The sequence below is a fragment of the Eschscholzia californica genome, unplaced genomic scaffold, assembly GCF_041429995.1.
Source record: "Eschscholzia californica isolate CP2 unplaced genomic scaffold, dmEscCali1.0.p SCAF_1, whole genome shotgun sequence".
In the NCBI taxonomy this organism is placed as follows: Eukaryota; Viridiplantae; Streptophyta; class Magnoliopsida; order Ranunculales; family Papaveraceae; genus Eschscholzia; species Eschscholzia californica.
In genome coordinates this window covers 7,423,695-7,445,772 of record NW_028238198.1, presented here as the reverse complement: position 1 = coordinate 7,445,772, position 22,078 = coordinate 7,423,695, and the positions used below count along the sequence as shown (strand labels likewise).

At 35.3% G+C, this 22,078-nt stretch overlaps 1 protein-coding gene and 1 long non-coding RNA gene across 7 annotated transcripts; one reads left to right on the top strand and one right to left on the bottom strand.

The window, feature by feature from the left end:
* Nucleotides 1–1,195: 1,195 nt before the first annotated feature.
* CPSF73-II (cleavage and polyadenylation specificity factor 73 kDa subunit-II) lies at nt 1,196–12,584 on the bottom strand. Of its 6 annotated transcripts, none has more exons than XM_086639931.1 (14): nt 12,185–12,584; nt 11,409–11,457; nt 11,126–11,303; nt 10,947–11,019; nt 9,699–9,816; nt 7,396–7,469; nt 6,853–6,989; nt 5,982–6,045; nt 4,897–4,962; nt 4,584–4,653; nt 3,674–3,778; nt 3,415–3,556; nt 2,856–2,952; nt 1,196–2,372 (listed from the first exon to the last, which is right to left on the bottom strand). In XM_086639931.1, the coding sequence occupies exons 2-14, from the start codon at nt 11,431–11,433 to the stop codon at nt 1,509–1,511; spliced, it is 2,013 nt and encodes a 670-aa protein (XP_086496057.1). In that variant the 5' UTR covers nt 11,434–11,457; nt 12,185–12,584; the 3' UTR covers nt 1,196–1,508. The 6 variants fall into 6 exon arrangements, with proteins under 6 accessions (XP_086496057.1, XP_086496080.1, XP_086496070.1 ...); XM_086639954.1 differs by having other exon boundaries at nt 11,409–11,462; nt 12,228–12,509; XM_086639944.1 differs by having other exon boundaries at nt 12,228–12,509.
* On the top strand, nt 1,927–2,580 carry LOC147563709 (uncharacterized). The gene is made up of 2 exons (XR_015225120.1): nt 1,927–2,015; nt 2,210–2,580. It is a non-coding gene; the product is annotated as an uncharacterized LOC147563709 (long non-coding RNA).
* Nucleotides 12,585–22,078: the final 9,494 nt, after the last annotated feature.

Here is a 22,078-nt window from a genome sequence, read left to right as displayed (position 1 = left end):
AAAATACCTTATAAATTAAAAAGGTTAGATACGTACATTTGTCAGTGAAAGAATTTGAAACTTTGTATGCAGAAGCTCTTGCTATTATGTTAGTATATATATAATCTGAACATCAGTTGTCGTTTATTGTAATAAGTTTTTTCCTTTTACTTTTTGATTGGTGGTTAAGACTTTAAACTATATTATCTTGTGCGGAAACAAATGTGCTACCACTCAACAAAAGTGAATTTCACACATGTCCTCTTCTATTGTCTGGTTGCGAAATTACTTTTACACAACCAACTCTATACTGGAGATAATAAAAAACACATGTGGCGAAATTTAGGCACAGATCCATGAGCTAAATACCTTTCTTTATATCATTTCGAGCACGGCCCAGAGTAGGTAGGTTGGGTTCAAGAGGAACTTGTAGCAAACACACCAGACATATTCACAAAATTTCGAGCACGACCTAGTCGGTAGGTTGGCTAAGTAGCACGCAGAGGGTGTGGTGTTGCCACTTGCCATATGGTGGTTGTAGTGTGGCCGGCTGGTGATTTATGCATGAGCAGCCAGGCAACCGCCATGTAGTAGTGGCGCCGTGGCGGAGGTGGTGGTGGTTATCTGAAGGTCGGAGAGTGTAGTTGTAGCAAAGAATATGAAGTTTGGACTATCTGCTATAAATGGATAACATGCCTAATTTAAATTTGAAGTTAAAAAGAAACGTGAACTTTTTGCAGAGCTAATGTCAAATTCATGAGTCATCCATTACCAAATTCTCATTCTTTTTTTTTAACTTTTCAACCTTACCAAAGTAGAAAACCAGTTCAAAGATCCATCCACAAAACTATACCTTAGAATACAAATAGGATTTGGTGCATGCCCATAGTATGGTCCTTTCATATGTGTATTTACTATATATCTAAATTTGTCAAAAACTTATGGTGTCGATAACTCCATGTATCTAGGAAATCAAGTCGGTATCTATATTACGAGTGTTGCATTCAAAAGTCACTTTCTTTCATTGTATAACATCACTTCATGATAAGACCACATAGCCTACTCTTTTGTTAATAAAATCACATGGGAACTAATCTTATCTAACAAGAAGCTCAAAAAGCACCATGATCAAATTGACAAGAACAGAGCTTATCATAAGAGAACCCAAGGAATGATCAAATTCGTGACACACCACCGACAAAATACGAAATTGGACTTCCAAAAACAGAATTCTATTCTTTCTTGTGAAGTGAAACCCGATCTCACCAAATTCTGAAACAATAACGCGGATAAAACAAAGGTTGTAAGCTTACATTAAATTAGCCTTTCAAAAATTTTAACCTAAACCCGCTACTTAAAATTATCAGAATTATCAAGTTTACAAGTGGGCAAAATAAAAATGAAGCTCATTTGAGTTGTCACTTGGAACTTGTCGAACTCAAAGGCGAAAAGAAAAGCTATATATGATAAGTTAGTAGCCCTCTTTATTAGTGTCAAAATTGGAGCTTACTCGATACCTTCTTCCCATGTTAACTGATTGACGAACGTTCCTGAACTGTACTCAGACCCGAACCTTTCATGATTGAAATCACTCTCCATGCCAACTTTTCATCAGCTAATGACCATTTGCAGCAAAAATTTACTACGGAATTTCCATCTGAAGATTCCTTGACTTTGTAAGGGCAGTTGTTATCTTCACAGAGATAAACATGAAATGATTCTAGTTCTAAATGGTCTGAACATTCTTGTATTTTTACTCCAATATCAGCACTAGAAAGTTTCAGAAATAATTGGTGAAGCGAAGGATGTCTTTCTAATGAAGGTAGCTCATTCCCTATGAAAGTCGAGTCGGAATTTATTGCTAAAGGATTTGATGAAGCATCTGATTTAGGAGAAGGTACCAAACTAATCTCTCTAACTTGAAAACAATAAGCAAACTGAATTTTGTGCTCTTCAACTCCCAGTAATGGCAAGAGTTCATGTTGGTGCACTGCCTTAGCTCTTTTAGTTTTATCCATTATCAGAACCCCTTCACAGTCAGTTTTCTCTGTTACGTGCTTCATTGGTAAGAAACTGGTGATTGTGCTTTTTCGTTCTGAACCCACGCTGCTTTTCTCACTTCCTTTAAGGCAGTCAACCTTCGGATATAAGAAGTTCTGGATAAAAGTTTCGGAAGCATCTATTTTCACATATTCAGTCGAAGAAATGCGAACAGTTTCATTATTTGCAGGATCATAGCAAGGAATTTGCAATTCAGACTGTATTCTCCCTTTCAGTGTTACCATCTTTGGCTTTTCGCCATGAACAAGTATTACGTGCTTTGGAGAGAGGAATTTGAGAAGATCCATAATACCTTTGGCATCTGTATGTGGACTAAATGACAGCTGATGAATCTACAACACACAAAATTTACTTAGAAGTCACTAATCAAAACGAAGAAAATCATATAGACCACATTAGAAGTGAAAAAATAACACATGTATAGAGAAACAAGCCAGTCAAAATTGTATAAGTACTTGATTAAAATCCTCGTATACATCAGATACTGCAAATTTTCTTATATAAACAACTATAAAGGTGCAAGTCGTGTAGTGTGGATAATCAAAATGCTAATTTATTTTGATCAGAAGGAATTATAACTAATAGACTGCAGGCAGCATTTAATATTACACCAAGCAATTTTATGTCTTTCAGGGGACTAGTCAAGTTTGCTTTACTTCAATGACATACAAGCCCTTCTGTTGTCTTATGACTTAAGTAATTCAATCATCCATATCTTCACATGCTAATTCCTAGTTTTGCTTCAACCGGAGTTTGATTGAAAATGATGCCGAAGAGAACAAAAAACAGTAAGTAATCAATAGTAAGTTATTAACCTGGCAGCGAACATCAACTTGAGTATCCTTGTCCACATTTATTTTTGTCTGCCTACCAGACATCAACTTATGTCCTATTGTTCCTGCAACACAATACCTGAACGAAAGAAAAAATAATTATCATTTACTCATAAAGTCCTATAAAACGACACCTATTATCCTGGAATTGTGGAAAGTAACTTGCGAATAGTATCTTGACCAAAAAGAAAGTTAGTAACCATTGACTCTAAATTTCGGACTCTCCAGGTAATTGGCTAATTACATTTCAAGGACTTGACTGGGACTCATTGCAGTTCAAGTTAATAAAATTCAAAATAGAGACATCAATCAAGTAACAAAAACATTCTATACTTACTTTTAAGTAAAAAACAGGGCAGGGTGATTTCATTTGATATAGAGTAGTGATGCAATTTGATGCAGTTTGTATGAGTTACTAAATAGAGTGAGAAACTGATACTGCTTCCTGTTAAGGATTGTTTCTGATATCGTAATACCTATATTATACCAAATTACGAGTCTTGAACATAATAAACAGTTAAAGGCAGCGGCAGGAATATACCCAGGAAGAGTTATAAGATTCGTTTCTGATGGAGCCCACTGCTTGAAAACTTCAAGTGAAAATCCACCACTTATCATCCCAGGTGTGGCAAAGAGGACACAAGGTCCAGGAGCATTTATAAGAGAACGCTCAAAACTGCAAACTGCAGAGCCCATAACGAGACAAAATAAGAACAGTGACGAGTGAAGACAGACAAACAAAAGATTAGGTTATTGTATTATTCAATGATGAAAGAAGTGGATAAACGATGTAAAATTACCATGCTTAAAGTCAAATGGATTCTGTGTGGCATATGAATCTTTAATTTTCTGGCTGGTCCACCCAATTAGCATTTTATAATACATATTCGCTTGAATCGTCAAACCTGAAACGTCATTAATTATTCACACCTACTGAGTCATATGGAAAATGTAACTTTTTGGATCTCTCTGTGTAATCTCAGTAGTGTCACTTGACACCTACTGAGTTTTCACTTTTTGGGTGTTCCTCTGACACCAAGATAGGCTGTGGGAAGGAAAAAATAGGGCTAAGGAGTACTACTATAAGACTAATATCAGATCAAACTGCCTAACTCTTCTTTTCTTTTGGTGAAAGAAGCGGAAGTGGATACAAGGTATGCCCTTAAGGCATTCACTCGTTGGGAGACAATGACTGACACATTATAAACCTGACCAATACTTTAAGCATGAAGTTTCCTTATTGGGTTTTGGTTTTGGTTTAGTTCTTTGGGTTTAGCTTTAAACCTGTATGTTTTTGCTCGTTATTTATATATAGATTCTTATCTTTCTTTACAAAAAAAAAAGATGGTCAAGAACAACCTAGTGGAGAAGACGAGTACACTTACACGGTTGTACATATATGACAAACCATTTTTAAGTTATATGCAGAAGACGTGAAATGTGGAATTGCATTTTATGCTGGTAAGAGGATTATGTGCAAGCGCATACATATGTACCGATGAAGTCATGTCCATTCAGAATCTTATAGCTATAGAGGTGCTTCGAGTATCTGACAAGACTACCAGATAAGAGTATCCTAGTATCATCATGGTATTCGATAAGGCAAAAATTTAAAAGGAGAATATCCATGTTACACAGCATTTAACAAAGCAGCTAGAAATAAAGGTAGCATTTGAAAAGGCAAAGATCAGTAACTCTCAACAAGCATACCAGCAGAGAAATAGATAGGAATGTTCAGATTCATCCGCTCCCAATAGTCATCCAATAGTATGCATAGCTCCTACTTCACAAAACACGAGAATTCAGAATGATTAATTCATCGTTGACGAAAAACCAGCTTTAAAGAAATGGTAAAATAATGACACATGAGAGAAATTAAGAATCTATAGATGTCCATGCACTGACAAGATAGCAGTAAAAACCACCTCCATATCAAACAAGAAACAAAATTCTTTTGTATGAAAAAAATTCAAAGTGAACGAAATTCCTAAACTCGGACAAAGATTGTAGCATCGGCAATTACCTGGGCCCGTCCCAAAGCAAATGTCGGAATTAACACCTTTCCTCCACCAGCAACACACTTGTGAACCTAAGAACCAATAAAATGTAACTATGTTACGAAACAAGCAAATGTAGAATATATATACATAAGAAATATATAAATATATATGCGAAACAAAACTTGTTTTATATATAGAATAATAACAACTCAGTAGATCTCTCCTGCCCACCTCCTAAAATTTTGTCTAAGTTAAGTTATTTAAACAAATAGAAAATGTAACCAAAAAAGCAGTCAGGATCCATAATGTTGTGGGAGAGAAAGAGTTCTTAAGTCAGATTGGGACTTTCGAACTCCCTATCACTCATTTATAACTTCATAAAAACATGTGGAGTTGAAGGCTTAACTCTGACCTGTCCCACAACAGAAAACTCCAGAACCATCTAAGAACGACTCCAAAATCTATCTCAATGACGGCTTCTACGTATTGTTACTTGTTTGGGCAGTAAGCCAGTAACTACAATTGATATGATTGTGGGGCTCTTCTACTAGGCCTTGATGTCGATATGCTTAGTGTGGTCATGATGGCCAGTATATGTGTAATACTTGAGATATTGACAGCATGGTGGTACATAAGCTCGTAAATTCAAAGTACCTTCTTACTTGTCACTCAACAGCCAACATGATTTCCATTTAAGGTCAATAAAGACCATCATATCACTTTATAAACTAGTATAGCTCAAGTATAAGTACTAACTACATTGAAAGCCTCCTTATCATTATATAGTCCCAGAAGTTCAAGTACAGTGGACCACTTACAGAACCATGACTTTAAATTAGCATAACTAAAAAATCTTAACATACCCTCAAATATAACTAAGATATGTCAGACAATTTCCTGATAGCTTGCTCCATTGCCCAATATACCTTTTAAGAAACAGTTACTGTGTATGAGGAAATGTGATATTGCATAATGCATTGCTATATTGTGGCATAAACACTAGAACCAGATCTGATATAAGAGAAAATAACTTTACTACTTTAAAACTAAGATGAACACACTACATAAAACAGAAACAAATGGTTATTTTGTAGATGTGATTACATACAGCTTTAAGAAATTCCCTCTCACGAGCATATTTTGAATCCCTTATTGTTGTCGCATATGTGGACCTTCACATAAGGAAAGAAAAAATTACTGAAAATGATATAGATCGGAAAGTGAAAATCCTCTACATCAAGTTAGCAGACATTCAAAATAATAATTCTAAGTCCATCTATAGATGGGAAAGCGTACAATTATGAGGATTTAGAGAGCTAATTAGCTAGCAGAAGGGAAAAAAGAGGGGGTAAATATAAACAAATTAAATCCATAAATGTACCATTCCGGCTTTAAGAACCAACATTCATCTTTCTCAGAGTCTTTCTTATATTAAATATTGGAATTCAGGCTGAAGTGAACATCTCTCACAGGGTCGCACATGTCAAACAGTTAAACAAACTTGAGGCTTGTCCAGCTTTGATTAAGTCATAATATAAATAAATTGGCTTTGAATTATATAAACTAATCGTAAATGTTTACTAGCTTTAATATTTGAAACATATACAGCTCTAACAAAAAAATCAAACCTGCAGCCATATCTACTATGGTAGCCATTCTCGGCAGTCCCAAAGTCTGAAACTGATCTAAGTAATGTGGTAAACAGAAAAATCATGTGATGTTCACTGGTTTTACTACAACTGAGAAGGGTGAGCTTGAAATTGCATATCTAACTGGATGAATTGTCTATATCAACTCCCAAATACAAAGACAAGAAGAAAAGAATTTTGCAAATACAAGGACCAAAGCAGTAACATTGTAGTCTCCTAACAAATAAATAACCACCTCGTTCAGAAACTAGGTATATCTAAAATAGAAACAAGTAATATCTCAATCAAACACACACGGAATAGCCATTTAAGATAGGTTCTTGTCTTTACTCTGTTATGACGAGGTCCAACTGTAATCTGTCTATTTGAGCCGCTCCAAGATGTCTATCAGGTGTCATATTATAATCCCCTGTATAGACTATAGCACTATCTCCAACCTTTGCATAAAACATTGCAGCCCCAAGTACCTATGACAAATACAAATGTATGGGGTCAAAAAATACATTAACGGACAAAAATCCTGCTTTGAGAGAAGCAGTACACAAACCTATATCGTGCTTCTTTTCTCCTTTTCATTTATAAAACTGTAAATAGTTATAAGAACTTCCAGCATAACTTAAGTGACAAATTGATGATTAATTATTAAAGTTAGAACTCGGAGAACCATTTTGTACATACAAAAGTTGCTAAATGGTGAAGCCTAGTGTGGAATGCACTGATACGTAATTAGTGGCTGTTCGGCTACGACAAACATGTGGACCTCTTCTTACATGAGTCAGAATCATTGACTAGAAGCTCAACTAAAACATTCTTTGACTAGATAGCATGGCTATTGGAAAAGTAGGGAACGGACCAAAGGTGTAAAACACATACATGTCCTGCATAGTATGCACGGATTTGAAGATCTTTATCAACCTGAATAGTCTGCTTCAAATCAACAGCTGTAACTGCAAGCAAATAGACAAAGGCAACCACCACATTATGTTGAAGCAAATTAGTGAATTAACAAATTAGCATAACAGCAAGGAACTTGGATAGCTGTCCGATGGTAACATGCAGAATAATCAATTAGAATCTTCCAATTCCCGCATTTCTCTCATCTATAGTGCTACCAAGGTAGATGAGGATAATATGAGTCAAGACATGATTAAGGAGTTTGGTTGCCAAGTGGGTTCCCTTCCCACCACCTACCTGGGACTGCCTCTGGGTGAAAGCTACAAATCCAAAAAGCTGTGGGATCCTATAATAGAGAGGATTAACAAAAGGCTAGCTGCCTGGAAGGGTCAATTACTATCAAAAGGGGGGAAAATAACTTTGTTGAAATCAGTCCTCCAGGCCCTACCCACATACTACTTATCCCTCTTTTCTATACCAAAAGGAGTGTTGAAGATTATTGATAGTAAAATGTGCTCTTTTCTATGGAACAAAACTACTGGTGGTAAGAGTATGCACTGGGTGAACTGGAACCAGGTTCGCACTAGCAGAAGTAAGGGAGGCATGGGAGTGAAAAATTTAAAATACATGAATCAAGCACTCCTCACTAAATGGCTTTGGAGGATGGATCAGGAGAGAAACCAGTTATGGCAAAAGGTTATATATAGTAAGTATGGTTCGAGCTGTGACCTTTGGATTAGAAAATGCAAGAACACATCTTTTGGATGTGGGGTTTGGAAAGGAATAGTGGCACACTTGAAGGACTTTCATATTATCACTAAATGGGTCCTGGGGGATGGAAGAAAAATCAAATTTTGGACGGATAAGTGGATTGGGTCGAATAGCTTAAGTATAAGCTTCCCGGATATCTTTGGAGTGGCAGTCAGGCCCTTGGCTTCTGTGGCAGAGATGTATAATATTGACAGCCAATCCTGGGATATTATCCTCAGGAGAAACCTTAATGATTGGGAGTTGCAGCAATATGTCCACCTGTTGCAAATCCTTCAAGAAGCTAATTTTTCAGATGAGCCGGACTCTCGAGTTTGGTGCAATGGGGAGAGTGACCCTTTGACAGTTGCCAACTGTTATAGAAGGTTGGATATAGATGGTACCATTCTAGAGCCTTGCGTATCCAAATCTGCTTGGATTAAGGCTATTCCACCAAGAGTGGGGTTCTTCATTTGGGCCATTCTAGTACAGAAAGTTCCCACTGTGGATGCGTTGAAAAGAAGGGGCTTCCAAGTTCCTAACAGATGCATCCTTTGTAAGGAAGAGGAGGAATCGGCTGACCACCTATTCCTCCATTGTAGGGTGGCAGCTGGTATCTGGAACTACTTTACTAGGCTGTTGGAAACTCAGTGGTGTCACCCGGACTCCATTCATAATATGATAACTCAGTGGGATGGTTTGGCTAAAAGGAAGCATAGAAAGGAGGTTTGGCAGATAATCCCAGCTGCCATTGTTTGGAGTATTTGGCATGACAGGAATAGTAAAATCTTTAAGGAAAAGAATATGAACTCTTTGGTTGACATTGAAGATGTCAAGGGTGTCATCTATTCCTGGATTAGGAGAATTGATAAGTTTAAGAATGTTACTTACTTGGATGTAGTAGTTAATTGGGAGGCTTGGATGTCGTGAAAGATCACCTATAGCCTCCCTTCCCTATGTACATAGCTATTTTATTTCAATAATATATTCATTCTAAGTTTTCAAAAAAAAATATTGATTGAACAAACATTCAAACAACTTTTTTCGCATATCATGTCTCACGCATGATTAGTTTTCACCGAACAACGTATTTACCAAAAAACCTTGCCAACAAAAGCAAGCTAAGTACTTAAGTTCACAGCCATCAATATTTAGATTTTCTTCTTATCCTGCATAAACAAGTAAGCATTGAGAGATTTTCCATCCAGTAGTTACACCCGACATCCTAGACCAAAGTCCAACATCAGCCAACGTAACCATATGAAAATTTTATAGAGAGAAACCAATGCGACTAATCTGCTGGCTTGTCTCGAGGAAATAAATGACTTATGGAGGATAAATGATAAATCATCCTCTTAAGTAGAGACTCCTACTATATCATCAATACAATAGAATATTAAAATAGCAAAATGAGCATTTCGGGTAACTGAAAAAGAACGTCAACGAGTATTCCATGGAGAAAAAGAAAATAAACTTAACAATGTTGATATTATCAAACACCAGAATTATGAACATATAAAAAGTTTCAAGCTTACCTTTCTTCATACAGTCCATGATATGATCAGAAGTAAATTGTTCTTGCTCTCCTCTTCGATCTACCATCACTTTTCTGTAATCTTCCAGCATCAAAGGAGCCAAGGCCTTGGTCGGGTACTATAGAAGAAGCAAAGTTTTCAATAGGAAGATAAAATGAAAGAGCTAGTGTGAAAAAATAAACAATCCCCATGTTTCCATCATCATCCTAAATGATTTTTCTATTAAAAAAAATAAACAAAGTCGCCACCTGGAACTGCATATCGTTACAGTTATCTAGTATTTTGTATAACACAAGCTACATAAGGCGACAGATGCCTATACCACACATTATCTATATTTGATATTACTCAAAGGAAACCACGCTCTACTTAATAACAATATGACCATATATATAATATGCTTTGATAGCACAAGTACCTATATTTTATAACTCTTTCAAGGGATACGCTTTAAGGCATTTGTATTATTTTTGTTTATTAAACACTTGGGACTTTATATTATGGTAAAAGTAGAAAAACTATGCTTTGTTTTACATGATTGATATCATTTTCCTTATCAAAAAATAGTTTACGCATCCAGGCGCCGCCTTGCAAGAGCAAACCGCCTTGAGGAGTAAAACGTATATTAAAACATTGGCAAGTACATTATATGCTACTATGGGTGTCAACTACTAAACCTAGGATGAGTTTCTTAATTACACAACTCGATTCCTAATAAAAAAGGCCTATAGAATCCTGCCTCTCAAATTGACAGAACATAGGCACATATTTCTTGTATAGGACATCTCTTCATGTACCTACTCTACAGGTCTACATCTTAACTCTCAAGAGCTACAAGTGCTTGTGACTCGTGACTGCAAAGATTACACATTCAAAGTGCTTGTGTTATTCCATGGTAAAACGATAGGCAAAAGAGTATCATATAATTGACATTATATGTTATAGTCCTAACTCCTACGACCATTACACTATGCTTATGATATCCAGATACTTCAAGTAAGCATCATTTCACTGAGTAACCCACCATAACCAACTAAGTTCTTTCATAACAAATAATATCTACCAACTCAAATTGTCTAACCATACAATATCCATAAATTATTCTAACCAGCCATAGTAGTTGTTACCACCACTAAAGTTACCATCTGTTTTAATGGACAAATTTTAATGAAAGAAGCTGAAGCTGTAAGGAAAGAAGTCGATAAAAGTAGAAGAAACATTCAATAGAGGGGTTTTTTAACAACTTACAGTCATGTAGATTGGCCCATTATACCCGCAGACCTCAGTAAAGTAGGCAAGAGCTCCAACATGATCCAAGTGACTGCAAAAATCATAATCAAAGTCTAATTTGATATCCGAACTCGAATTAACTAAACAAACAAATCGATGAATAAAACCAATAAGGGTACTACTAATAGTTTGCTTACAAATGAGTGATGATGATACATGTGAGGGCATCATTAAAATCACCGGATTTGGAAATGAGAGAAAAATCTGGATATCGTCGGTGATCAAGATACCCCATATGCATACCACAATCGAACATGATCCTCTTCCCGCCAATTGAAACCACTACACAACTCTTTCCAACTTCTTGACCAGCTCCTGTTAATGACAATTATCAACAACTTGGTGAAGAAATTAATGCTTAAGAAGAGAAATACACAAACAAACATAATATATTGGGAGGAACTAGGGAGAGATTTTGACCTAAAACGAGGCATTCAATCGCCATTGGTAGTCCTGCTCCTGCAAAACCCTAAACTAAAAATAGATAAGTTATTCAAAATTTTGGAGGGTAAAACTTTTTAAAGTAGTCTCGACTGAGAAATAGACAATTGTGCCTAGAGAGGGTAGCGCGCGAGAGCGACGAGAATGAGTGGAAAAAAGAAACACTGAATACACGATTTTCAAATACATCAAGGAAAATCAGTTTTCCACCACGGAAAAATCTTTAACGATAGGGGTTAGGCCGTTAGGAAATGTAAGTATGTAACTAGGCATAAGATAAATGTTATTTAGCCTCAAAAAGAGACAAATGTTATTTAGTCAGAAAAAGAGACGAACTACGAAGCTGATGCGGTCGCCCCCATTCGACAAGTGACCCACTCAATGGGAGTTGCCATATATAGCACCGGCCTATGGTTAGCTCCTTTCTCACACTAAATAGTGGTATAGACACTTCCATTCGGACTGTTAAATAATAATTAAACTTATTATAAAATTTAATAAAGTACATCGAGATCATTATAATAAAGTAAGAGAAATTTCATCAAACAGTTGGTCTACAAGACTACAACCTGAAATCCTAAAACTTATCCAATACACTATAATTCTCAAAAAGAGAAGATTAATTTCATTAAAGGGGAAGTAAAATTATATCTATAACATGGAATAATAAGGATCATTAACCTCCACGAGTCTTTTGATAAAACAAAGTGAAAATTGAAGATTTTAGAAACATCAAACATGAGAAAGTTACTAACCAAATCCTTGAGAAAGTGAAGATTTAAGATAAAACCAAAAAACCCTAGTTGCTCAGATCTTCGATTGAAGATGATTAAATAACCCCTCACTAGAACTCCTTAAGAGAAAGTGGAGATTAAAAACCCTAGAACTCTCGGATGCTCTTTGCTTGCTCTCGATTTCGGAGAACTTCCCTTTCTCTTTCCCGCCACAAATCAGGGGAAATTTTTTTCATCAGGCTAAAAACCTAAACTACCCCAACTCTCTTGCAAAAATTACCAAGAGTCTTCACATACCTCCGCGGCTCCGCCCGTGAACTGGTCCAACTCCTCCACAAGCAGTGACATATTTCTTGTGGGCACTCTCAAATTTTGATGTTTTCCTTTGCTGGTTTCCTTAGAGCTACGTACTTCCTATAACAAAAATCAGTTGTCAACAGTTGATAGCCCAAGTGGTTTCAAGGTGTTGATATAAACTCTAGAACCTCCTGGAGGTCACAAGTTCGAATCCCAAAGAAGGTGGCTATAGGTCCGGTCTTGTTAGTGTTTAAGTGGGCGGTTATCGAACTTATCACATCTATGTTGTATCAAATGCCAAATATCTTGTTAGTGTTTAAGTGAGCATATCACGATGTACTTAGATAGACCGTAGTCGTCTTCCAAAAAAAAAAAATCAATGAACTAGAAAATAGTTCGAATTCCAAAAATATCTCATGCTCTAATAAATATAAAATTTTTTATACTACTAAATTTGACTGATTTTGTGTTGAATAAATACGAGCGTAATAATATACAAGTTGGATTTAACAAAAAGCAAAAACCTAATAATTATTTCTAGAGATTATCCATGCACGCTTGAAAAAAGCAAAGCGGAAAAGGAAAAAAATATACTACAGTAGAATCTTACTTGATGTCACAATCAACTACATACTTTTGTTCTCTTTAGTTGTTCTTCTTTTGAACTTAATACAATAGATATTCTTCATCGATTTTGGACCATAGTCGATATGAGCGAGCCAAGATAATGACGGCTTATGAAAGGCAGCTAAGCCTGAGACCAATAAAGAAAAGGGGTATAAAATATAAAGACTAAGAGCATCTCCAATGCAAAACTCACAAAAATCTCTACTCATCCTATGTGTCAAGTTTCAAGTGAGATTCTCACTCCTAGATGACTTTAATAGAGGTCCTCATTTTTTTTTTTGTCTCCAATGAAAAACTCTAAACTTATCTTATTTACTTATGTGGCATAGTTATTTTTATTAATAAATAATTAGTTATTTTATAAATATAGAAGACTCGATTTCTATTGGTTGACAATCAAATATTGATGAGTTGGATAATTAGAGATATCTCAAGAGGACACTCTAAAACTTAGAGATATTTCTATTCCACCCTCGACACGTCATCTTAGAGATCCAAATAGAGTGTTGCATTGGAGATGAATTTTAAGAAAATTTTTTAAAAATCTTAGGTGACACTCAGAGTTTCTAAGATTGAGTGTTGCATTGGAGATGCTCTAAGAGTGGCTCGTAGCCGATTGAGAAACTGTTGCCCATCTTTAGGCCATCTTAGGAAGTGAAATTGATAACAACGCATAACGGTGGAGTAACAATTCATAATTTTAAGTTTTCTACTTTTTTTTTTTTCTTTTGTTGAAAGTAAGCCTTCTACTTTAAGGGCTGAAAAGTTTATTGAAATAGTTACTCAAAACAGGTAGAAAAATAATGACGGACCAAACTAAAATCAATTGTGTTTGTCTGAGTTGTAAACTTCAACCATTACCATGGGGCAAGTTAAATAATGGTTTAGCTAAGAGGCATCATGGCAAAATGAAATTAGAATGATGAACGGATTCAATTAGAAAGTAAAATTGACCCTTAATCATAAATTAGTTAATTGTCACTGGAGATAGTATTAAAAAGTTGAATTACGGTAATTCTTAGTAATCTAACCCTAATTATTTGCCAACTTTAAAATATTAGAGATAGAGAGTAGTTGGCCTTTCAACAAAAAAAAAAAAAAAAAAAAAAGAGTAGTTGGCCACTTGGCCTACTAGAAAAGAGAGACCCTTGTAGCATGTAAGTCGTTTTCAAATCCAAAGAGAACTTATACAATACAAGCTTAGACAGTGATTTTCCGTCCAATTGACTAAAAAGTTAGAAAAAGACCAACCGTACTCTTCTACTTGTTTAAGTTATGAGCTGTTAACCAATCATATTTCCTAACCCTAAGGTTCTAATGAATAAGACTAGACCTATTTTCCACATTCAACTTTTAATTAAGTTGTATTTGATTGACTTTTCTTTGCGTACGATAATATTTTCCTAATGAACATAATTTGACGTGGATTATTATTTTGGATTGTGTTTGATGAGAGTTATGTGTAGGGAGTGTTTAGTGATGGTTCTCTTTTATCACAAAATATGGTTTATTGAAATTATATTAATCAATTTAGGTTTTGCCTTTATTTCGTTTGTTTAAGCACCATAATATTTCAAAATTTTGGTGCTCTCTGACAGAACAAGGAGGGAAAGATAGAGATATAGGGGGAGAGAGATAGAGACGGGAAAGTGAGGGAAATGTGCATAGAGGGAGAGAGAAACATGGTGATCCTGGTGGTGTTGAAGTTGAAGATGAAGAAGATTCTTTTGGGCTTTAGAAAAATAGCTCCCTACATCGAATTTCCATTAGAATTCTTTATGATGCTTTATGCCCTCCAACCAAATCAGTATTTTTCAGAGCACCACTGTAAAAAAGGAAGGAGAGAAATTCAGAAAAAGAAAAGATTAGAGAGTGATTAAAAACTTCGGGAATAAAAAAACCCAAACAACACGTTGGACGACAATGTAAGGGGTTGAATTAACGAGTTAGTTATACACGAGGACCGGAAAATAGCCCTACCGTTGGTAAGTAGTGTCCTCAGCTCTTCATAAGAAGAAGAGATTTATGTTGCCCTACTTGTTTACTAATTTTATTTGGTGGGGCAAGTATAGGTAGGACTTAGGAGACATAGATTGACATATCTAACTTCAATTATACATGGAAGCCTAGCTTAGGTGAAGCCATATGGACTCAATGGGCATGGCCCATCCATATTGTAGCATCAAGGTAAGAAAATATTTTTTGTCCAGAATCAATTCGTACATTTAATATCAATCGTTATGCACTGTTTTCTTGGATTTCTTTTCGTCGGGGTTTTAATTGATTTAGTTTTTATAAGCTTGAATTGTTTCAATTTAGTATTGCTCATTAACTGTTTGTGTTTTTTTTTTCCTACAGAAACTTATGCTGAAACTGGATTTACGTGAAGAAACCAATAATGGAAGTGCAACATTCTAGGGTTGGTTTAGATTTTTACTTGTCTTTCTTATTTAAAGGAGTTGAATCTTACTATTTATTCCATCATAACAATTTGTTGGACCTTTTACTAAGTACTTCTCTATTTGCTGAAAATATTATAAATGCTCATTTGTAACTTAAGCCCTAACTAAATTCATGGTCTAGATATTTCTATCGTATTGCACTCTAAGTGGGGTAGTCCTAATGCTCACATCTTTATGAGGTTTATTGTTTTCCTGGTGATGGATCTCACTATTTTTATAACAAAAGAGCGAAACAAAGTTATGGTTATGGTTGCAATTAGGAATGCTTAAAATTTTGTCGCGTAGAAAAATAAACTCTGTTGTTTGCTCTCTGTTCTAGTGTGAATATTTTACCTGTTGTTTTGCTTGTAGGTGTGTCAGTCTGTCAGAATCATATTGGTGAGATTCAAAGATATGAAGGAGACGCATAATATATAGATTTAATGAATCAAAGATGGTAACACTAATATATATCCCTTTCATTCACATAATTATTCACATCATTTAACTTTCGAAAAGTAATGCTACCTCATTTGTGACCCGAGTATTCTGTGAATTTCAATTTTGCGGAAGAGTGAATTTTGAAATGATTGCACGTTTCTTATTTTAAAACAATTCTATTACGTAATAGAAAGGCGTCACTCTTACTCTTGAAAGATGGACATTGTCAGCGAAAGGAATATCTTAATTACTGTTTTTCTACTCTCTTTCTTTGGCTTCATTACAGTGCATTTGGCTAAACGAAGGTAAGTCATGAAGTTAAGGCTTCCAATCTTGTTGTGTTTTTTGTCTTTTCAGGTTAATTTCTCATTGTGTCTTACATAGTTGAATGGGATATTGTAGAATCAAGATTACAATCTTCTCTTTGAACTCCAAAAAATGGATGTATGGTTCATAATGTCCTGTTTAAGTCGAGATTTTTTTTCTCCTTATCTCTCTTGCAAATTTTTTTCCTCTTAACGTTATATTTTCACTGTTTTTTCATCATTGGTGGAATTCCTACTAGATGAAAAGGTGACAATTATTTTCTTCAATACTTACGGTTCTCTTTTCATTGCTACCATAGATTGATTATTTAGTCTTTACGATAGCTTATATATTATACCAGTTGAGATCGTACAGATTTCACGTACTTATCGTTCACGAGTTTTTGATGTATGTTGTTGATAAATGGATAAGTGGTACTCAGAGCTATCATGGGTTATGGTGAAGGTAATGCCATTATTCTGCATTTCCACATCAGGGAATGGAGAAAAATAATGACTTTTCAAGTCCTTAAAGTAAGCCTTCTACTTTAAGGACTGAAAAGTTTATTGAAATAGTTACTCAAAACAGGTAGAAAAATAATGAAGATCAAACTAAAATCAATTGTGTTTGTCGAGTTGTAAACTTCAACCATTACCTTGGGGAAAGTTAAATAATGGTTTAGCTAAAAGGCATCATGGCAAAGTGAAATTAGAATGATGAACGGATTCAATTAGAAAGTAAAATTGACCCTTAATCATAGATTAGTTAATTGTCACTGGAGATAGTATTAAAAAGTTGAATTACCGTAATTCTTAGTAACCTAACCCTAATTATTTGCCAACTTTAAAATATTAGAGATAGAGAGTAGTTGGCCACTTGGCCTACTAGAAAAGAGAGACCCTTGTAGCATGTAAGTCGTTTTCAAATCCAAAGAGAACTTATACAATAACAAGCTTAGACAGTGATTTTCCGTCCAATTGACTAAAAAGTTAGAAAAAGACCAACCATACTCTTCTACTTGTTTAAGTTATGAGCTGTTAACCAATCATATTTCCTAACCTTAAGATTCTAACGAATAAGACTAGACCTATTGTCCACATTCAACTTTTAATTAAGTTGTATTTGATTGACTTTTCTTTGCGAACGATAATATTTCCCTAATGAACATAATTTGTCGTGGATTATTATTTTGGATTGTGTTTGATGAGAGTTATGTGTAGGGAGTGTTTAATGATGGTTCTCTTTTATCACAAAATATGGTTTATTGAAATTATATTAATCAATTCAGGTTTTGCCTTTGTTTCACTTGTTTAAAAGCACCATACATATTTCAAACAACAGAGTTTCTTCTTTTAAAAGTATTCTGTTACGTAATAGAAATGCGTCACTCTTACTTTTGAAAGATGAACATTGTCGGTGAAAGGAATATCTTAATCACTGTTTTTCTACTCTCTTTCTCTGGCTTCATTACAGTGCATTTGGCTAAACGAAGGTAAGTCATGAAGTTAAGGCTTCCTATCTTGTTGTGTTTTTTGTCTTTTCAGGTTAATTTCTCATTGTGTCTTACATAGTTGAATGGGATATTGTAGAATCAAGATTACAATCTTCTCTTTGAACTCCACAAAATGGATGTATGGTTCATAATGTCCTGTTTAAGTCGAGATTTTTTTTCTCCTTATCTCTCTTGCAATTTTTTTCCGTCTTAACGTTTATATTTTGACTGTTTTTTAATCATTGGTGGAATTCCTACTAGATGAAAAGGTGACAATTATTTTCTTCAATACTTACGGTTCTCTTTTCATTGCTACCATAGATTAATTATTTAGTCTTTACGATAGCTTATATGTTATACCAGTTGAGTGATAACGTATGAAGGAGTAACTGAAGGATTTAAAATTTGAATTAGCAAGATATATTATCCTTGCCTGCTGCCAATCTTATCTCTTTAGTTTATGGTATTATTTGTATCCATATATATCTCATTGACATCTTGTAAATCCTTATGGTATTATTTGTATCCATATATATCTCATTGAGATCTTGTAAATCCTTGATAACACACTATATATAGGTGTGCTGGTTGTACAAGAAATCAAGGAAACTAAAATTTCAAAGATATCTTCTTTTCTTCATGGTATCACGAGCTCTTGGTTCTTCTCTTTAAAATTTTTTTCCTCTTAATATTTCATTAGTTTTCTTCTAAAATGGCTTCCGTTAATCCAACATCTTCAACAACCACTAACCCATCTCCATCTACTTTGCCAACTCAACACTATCCCTCATTAACCAACTTGGTCCCTTTGGTGTCAATCAAGCTTGATCACACAAATTATTTGACATGGAGGAAGCAGATTTTTCCAATCCTAAAATCACAGGATCTTTACAGTCATATCGACTCAAATGCAGTAGCTCCTGCCCCTTTTATTATCGATCCAGTTACAAGTCTAGAACGTCCTAATCCAACTTTTTCACAGTGGACTCGTATTGATCAGACATTGATCAGTTGGATTAACACAACTCTATCTGCTTCAGTTCTTTCTCAAACTCCAGAATTCAATACTGCAAAGGACTACATTGCATATCTAGAATCGACATTTTCAGCCCAGAACACGGCGCGTAAGTCACAACTTCTACTCCATCTTCAAACTATACAAAACCAATCTCTTTCCATGTCCGACTATGTAGGGAAAATCAAAGAAATCGCGGATGCCATTGCTGCCTCCCATTCTCCCGTTCCTGATATTGAACTAGTGTTACACACTTTAAGAGGATTGGGATAAGATTATGCTGCATTTGTTACGGCAATTGAGACTCGAGAAAATTTGCCAACCTTTGCACAACTTCAACCATTACCATTACTATTTACACAGGAGATGCGCTTGATTCAACAACAATCTCAATCTTCTTCAATTCAGTCCACTGCTTTAATAGCCAAAACACCAACTCAGGTAAATCAACAACTTCGTCCGTCCTATCCTTCACAAGGAGGAGGTCGTGGTGGACACTTTACAAATCGAGGCAGAGGCGGCCGAGGTCGTGGTAAGTATGGTGGGGCAAACTCACAAAATTGGTACAACTCTAAGAACCCTTCTCAACGTTCACTCATTGACTCTCCAACTCAATCTAACTCTCAACAAATTATATGCCAAATTTGTGGTCGTCCAGGGCACTTGGCTCTTTACTGTTATCATCGTGGAGATATGAATTTTCAGCCTAATGATATACCTCAATCATTTGCCGCATATCAACCAAATGAGACTCCTTTAGATCCTAATTACTATGCAGACTCTGGAGCATCAAATCATATGACAAATGATTCCTCCATAATGGCAAATATGGATCCGTATTATGGTCCAAATCAAGTCGCTATTGGAAATGGATCCCTATTGCCCGTGCAAAATATTGGTAATGTTAAACTTGGTTCTCCTGGCCAATCTATAACCTTAAAGAACGTCTTTCATGTACCATCAATTACGAAAAATTTACTGTCTGTTTCTCAATTAACAAAGGATCTTGACTGTTATGTTGTTTTTTATCGTGATTGGTTCTTTGTGCAGGATCGGCAAACAGGGAAACGGGTCCTTCAAGGTCCTAATAAAGGGGGTTTATATCAATGTTCGGCATCTGCTCTTTCCAATTTCAATAAATCTGTTAGGAAGTTACATTCAGGTTTTTTAGGAACAAAAATAAATGTATGGCATTTACGATTAGGCCATCCTCATGTTCGAGCATTTTCTCTTATCAATTTGAATAATAATACTTCTCAATTTTCTAAAAATGTTGGTGTTTGTGATAGTTGTGTTCTTGCAAAACACCACCGACTACCATACTCTTTATCCACTTCTCGAGCTAATGCACCTTTAGCAAAAATACATTCAGATTTGTGGGGCCCTGCACCTGTGACTTCTAATTCGGGTTTTCGGTATTTTCTGATATTAGTTGATGATTATACACGACATACATGGTTATATTTTTTAAAAGAAAAATCTCAGGTTCACGAGTGTTTCAAAAATTTTCAGAAATTAATTGAAAATCGTTTTAATCACAAAATCCATACACTTCAGAGTGATGGTGGTGGGGAATTCAATTCAAAATCTTTTCAAAATTATCTTATTGAAAATGGTATCTCTCATCAGTTTTCATGTTCTCACACTCCACAACAAAATGGAGTGGCTGAAAGGAAAATCCGACATGTCGTTGAAACTGGATTAGCACTTTTGCATCAAAGTCATTTACCAAAATCATTTTGGCATGAGGCCTTTAGTACTGCCACTTATTTGATAAATAGATGCCAACCCCGGTTTTGAAAAATAAAACTCCGTACTTTGTTTTATATAATCGGAACCCCAATTATGAATTTTTGAAAGTATTTGGGTGTAGATGCTATCCTCTTTTAACACCATATCGGAAAAATAAATTAGAATATAAGATTTTGCCATGTGTTTTTATTGGATATAGTGAGGTACACAAAGACTATAAGTGTTTAGAACCTAAATCTTCAAGAATTTATATATCACGAGATGCCGTGTTTGATGAATATTTATTTCCTTTTGCTTTACCTGACCTTTATAACACGAAGAAAGAAGTCACAGTGTCTGATGCTCCCAAATGGGTGTTCCTAGAAACCCCCCACTCTCCAATTTTATTAGAACCAACACTATCAATAGCAAAACCTATTATAAGTGATGCACATCAAAATTCTTCAACTTCACAAAATCAAGAAGAAATTAATCAATTGAGCAATGATATTCAGCACCCTTTACCAGTATCTACGGAGGACCATGTTTCTGCTGAACCGATCCAGGCAACACATCAAATGGTAACAAGGTCAAAGGCAGATATTTCTAAACCCAAAATCATTAACTCCATGATTGCTACGAAGCATCCTGTCTCATTTGCACTGCTATCTTCTTTGTCTGCTTTACCAATTGAACCACAAAATTTTACAGAAGCTAGTAAGGATCCTAAATGGTGTACGACTATGGCTGAAGAATTTAATGCACTTTTACAAAACATAACTTGGTCTTTAGTTCCAAGAAATCCCTCTGTGAATATAGTTGGGTGTAAATGGGTTTATCGTGTAAAACAAAAGAGTGATGGTACAGTTGATCGTTTCAAAGCCCGACTTGTAGCGAAGGGTTACTCACAACAATATGATCTTGATTACGATGAAACATTTTCACCAGTTGTCAAACCAGTGACAATTCGTATAGTACTCAGCTTAGCAGTAACTTCAAGATGGATTATCAAACAATTAGATGTTAAAAATGCCTTCCTACATGGTTTTCTTGATAAGGAGGTGTATATGCATCAACCAATTGGATTTGTAGACAAAAACTATCCAGATCATGTATGCCGTTTGCACAAATCTCTATACGGCCTTAAACAGGCTCCTCGAGCCTGGTTTCATCGCTTCACCACTTATCTTCGGGAGTTGGGTTTCTTACCATCAAAATCTGACAGCTCTTTATTCACTCTACAGTCTCCAAACTCGGTAACAATTTTATTACTTTATGTTGATGACATTTTGATTACTGGCTCAAATTCCACTATAATTTCCGAGTTAATATCAAAGCTTCACCGACAATTCTCTATGACTGATTTAGGAGATATGCATCAGTTTTTGGGTATGGAAATCAAAAGAACAGATCAAGGTCTTTATTTAACACAAACAAGGTATACCATTGAGTTATTAAATAAATTGGATCTGTTACAGTCCAAACCTGTTTCAACACCAAGTGTCTGTGGAACAAAAATGTCGATTCATGGAGAACGATATTCTGATGTTACACAATACCGATCC

What these genes read in the sequence shown, in the direction of transcription:
- CPSF73-II (XM_086639931.1), bottom strand. Translation starts at nt 11,433, where the DNA reads ATGGCGATTGAATGCCTCGTTTTAG. An exon ending in TGTATCATCATCACTCATTT is followed by an intron (nt 11,020 to 11,125) that starts GTAAGCAAACTA and finishes TGATTTTTGCAG; the next exon opens with TCACTTGGATCATGTTGGAG. An exon ending in AAGTTGATGTTCGCTGCCAG is followed by an intron (nt 2,373 to 2,855) that starts GTTAATAACTTA and finishes TGTGTGTTGTAG; the next exon opens with ATTCATCAGCTGTCATTTAG.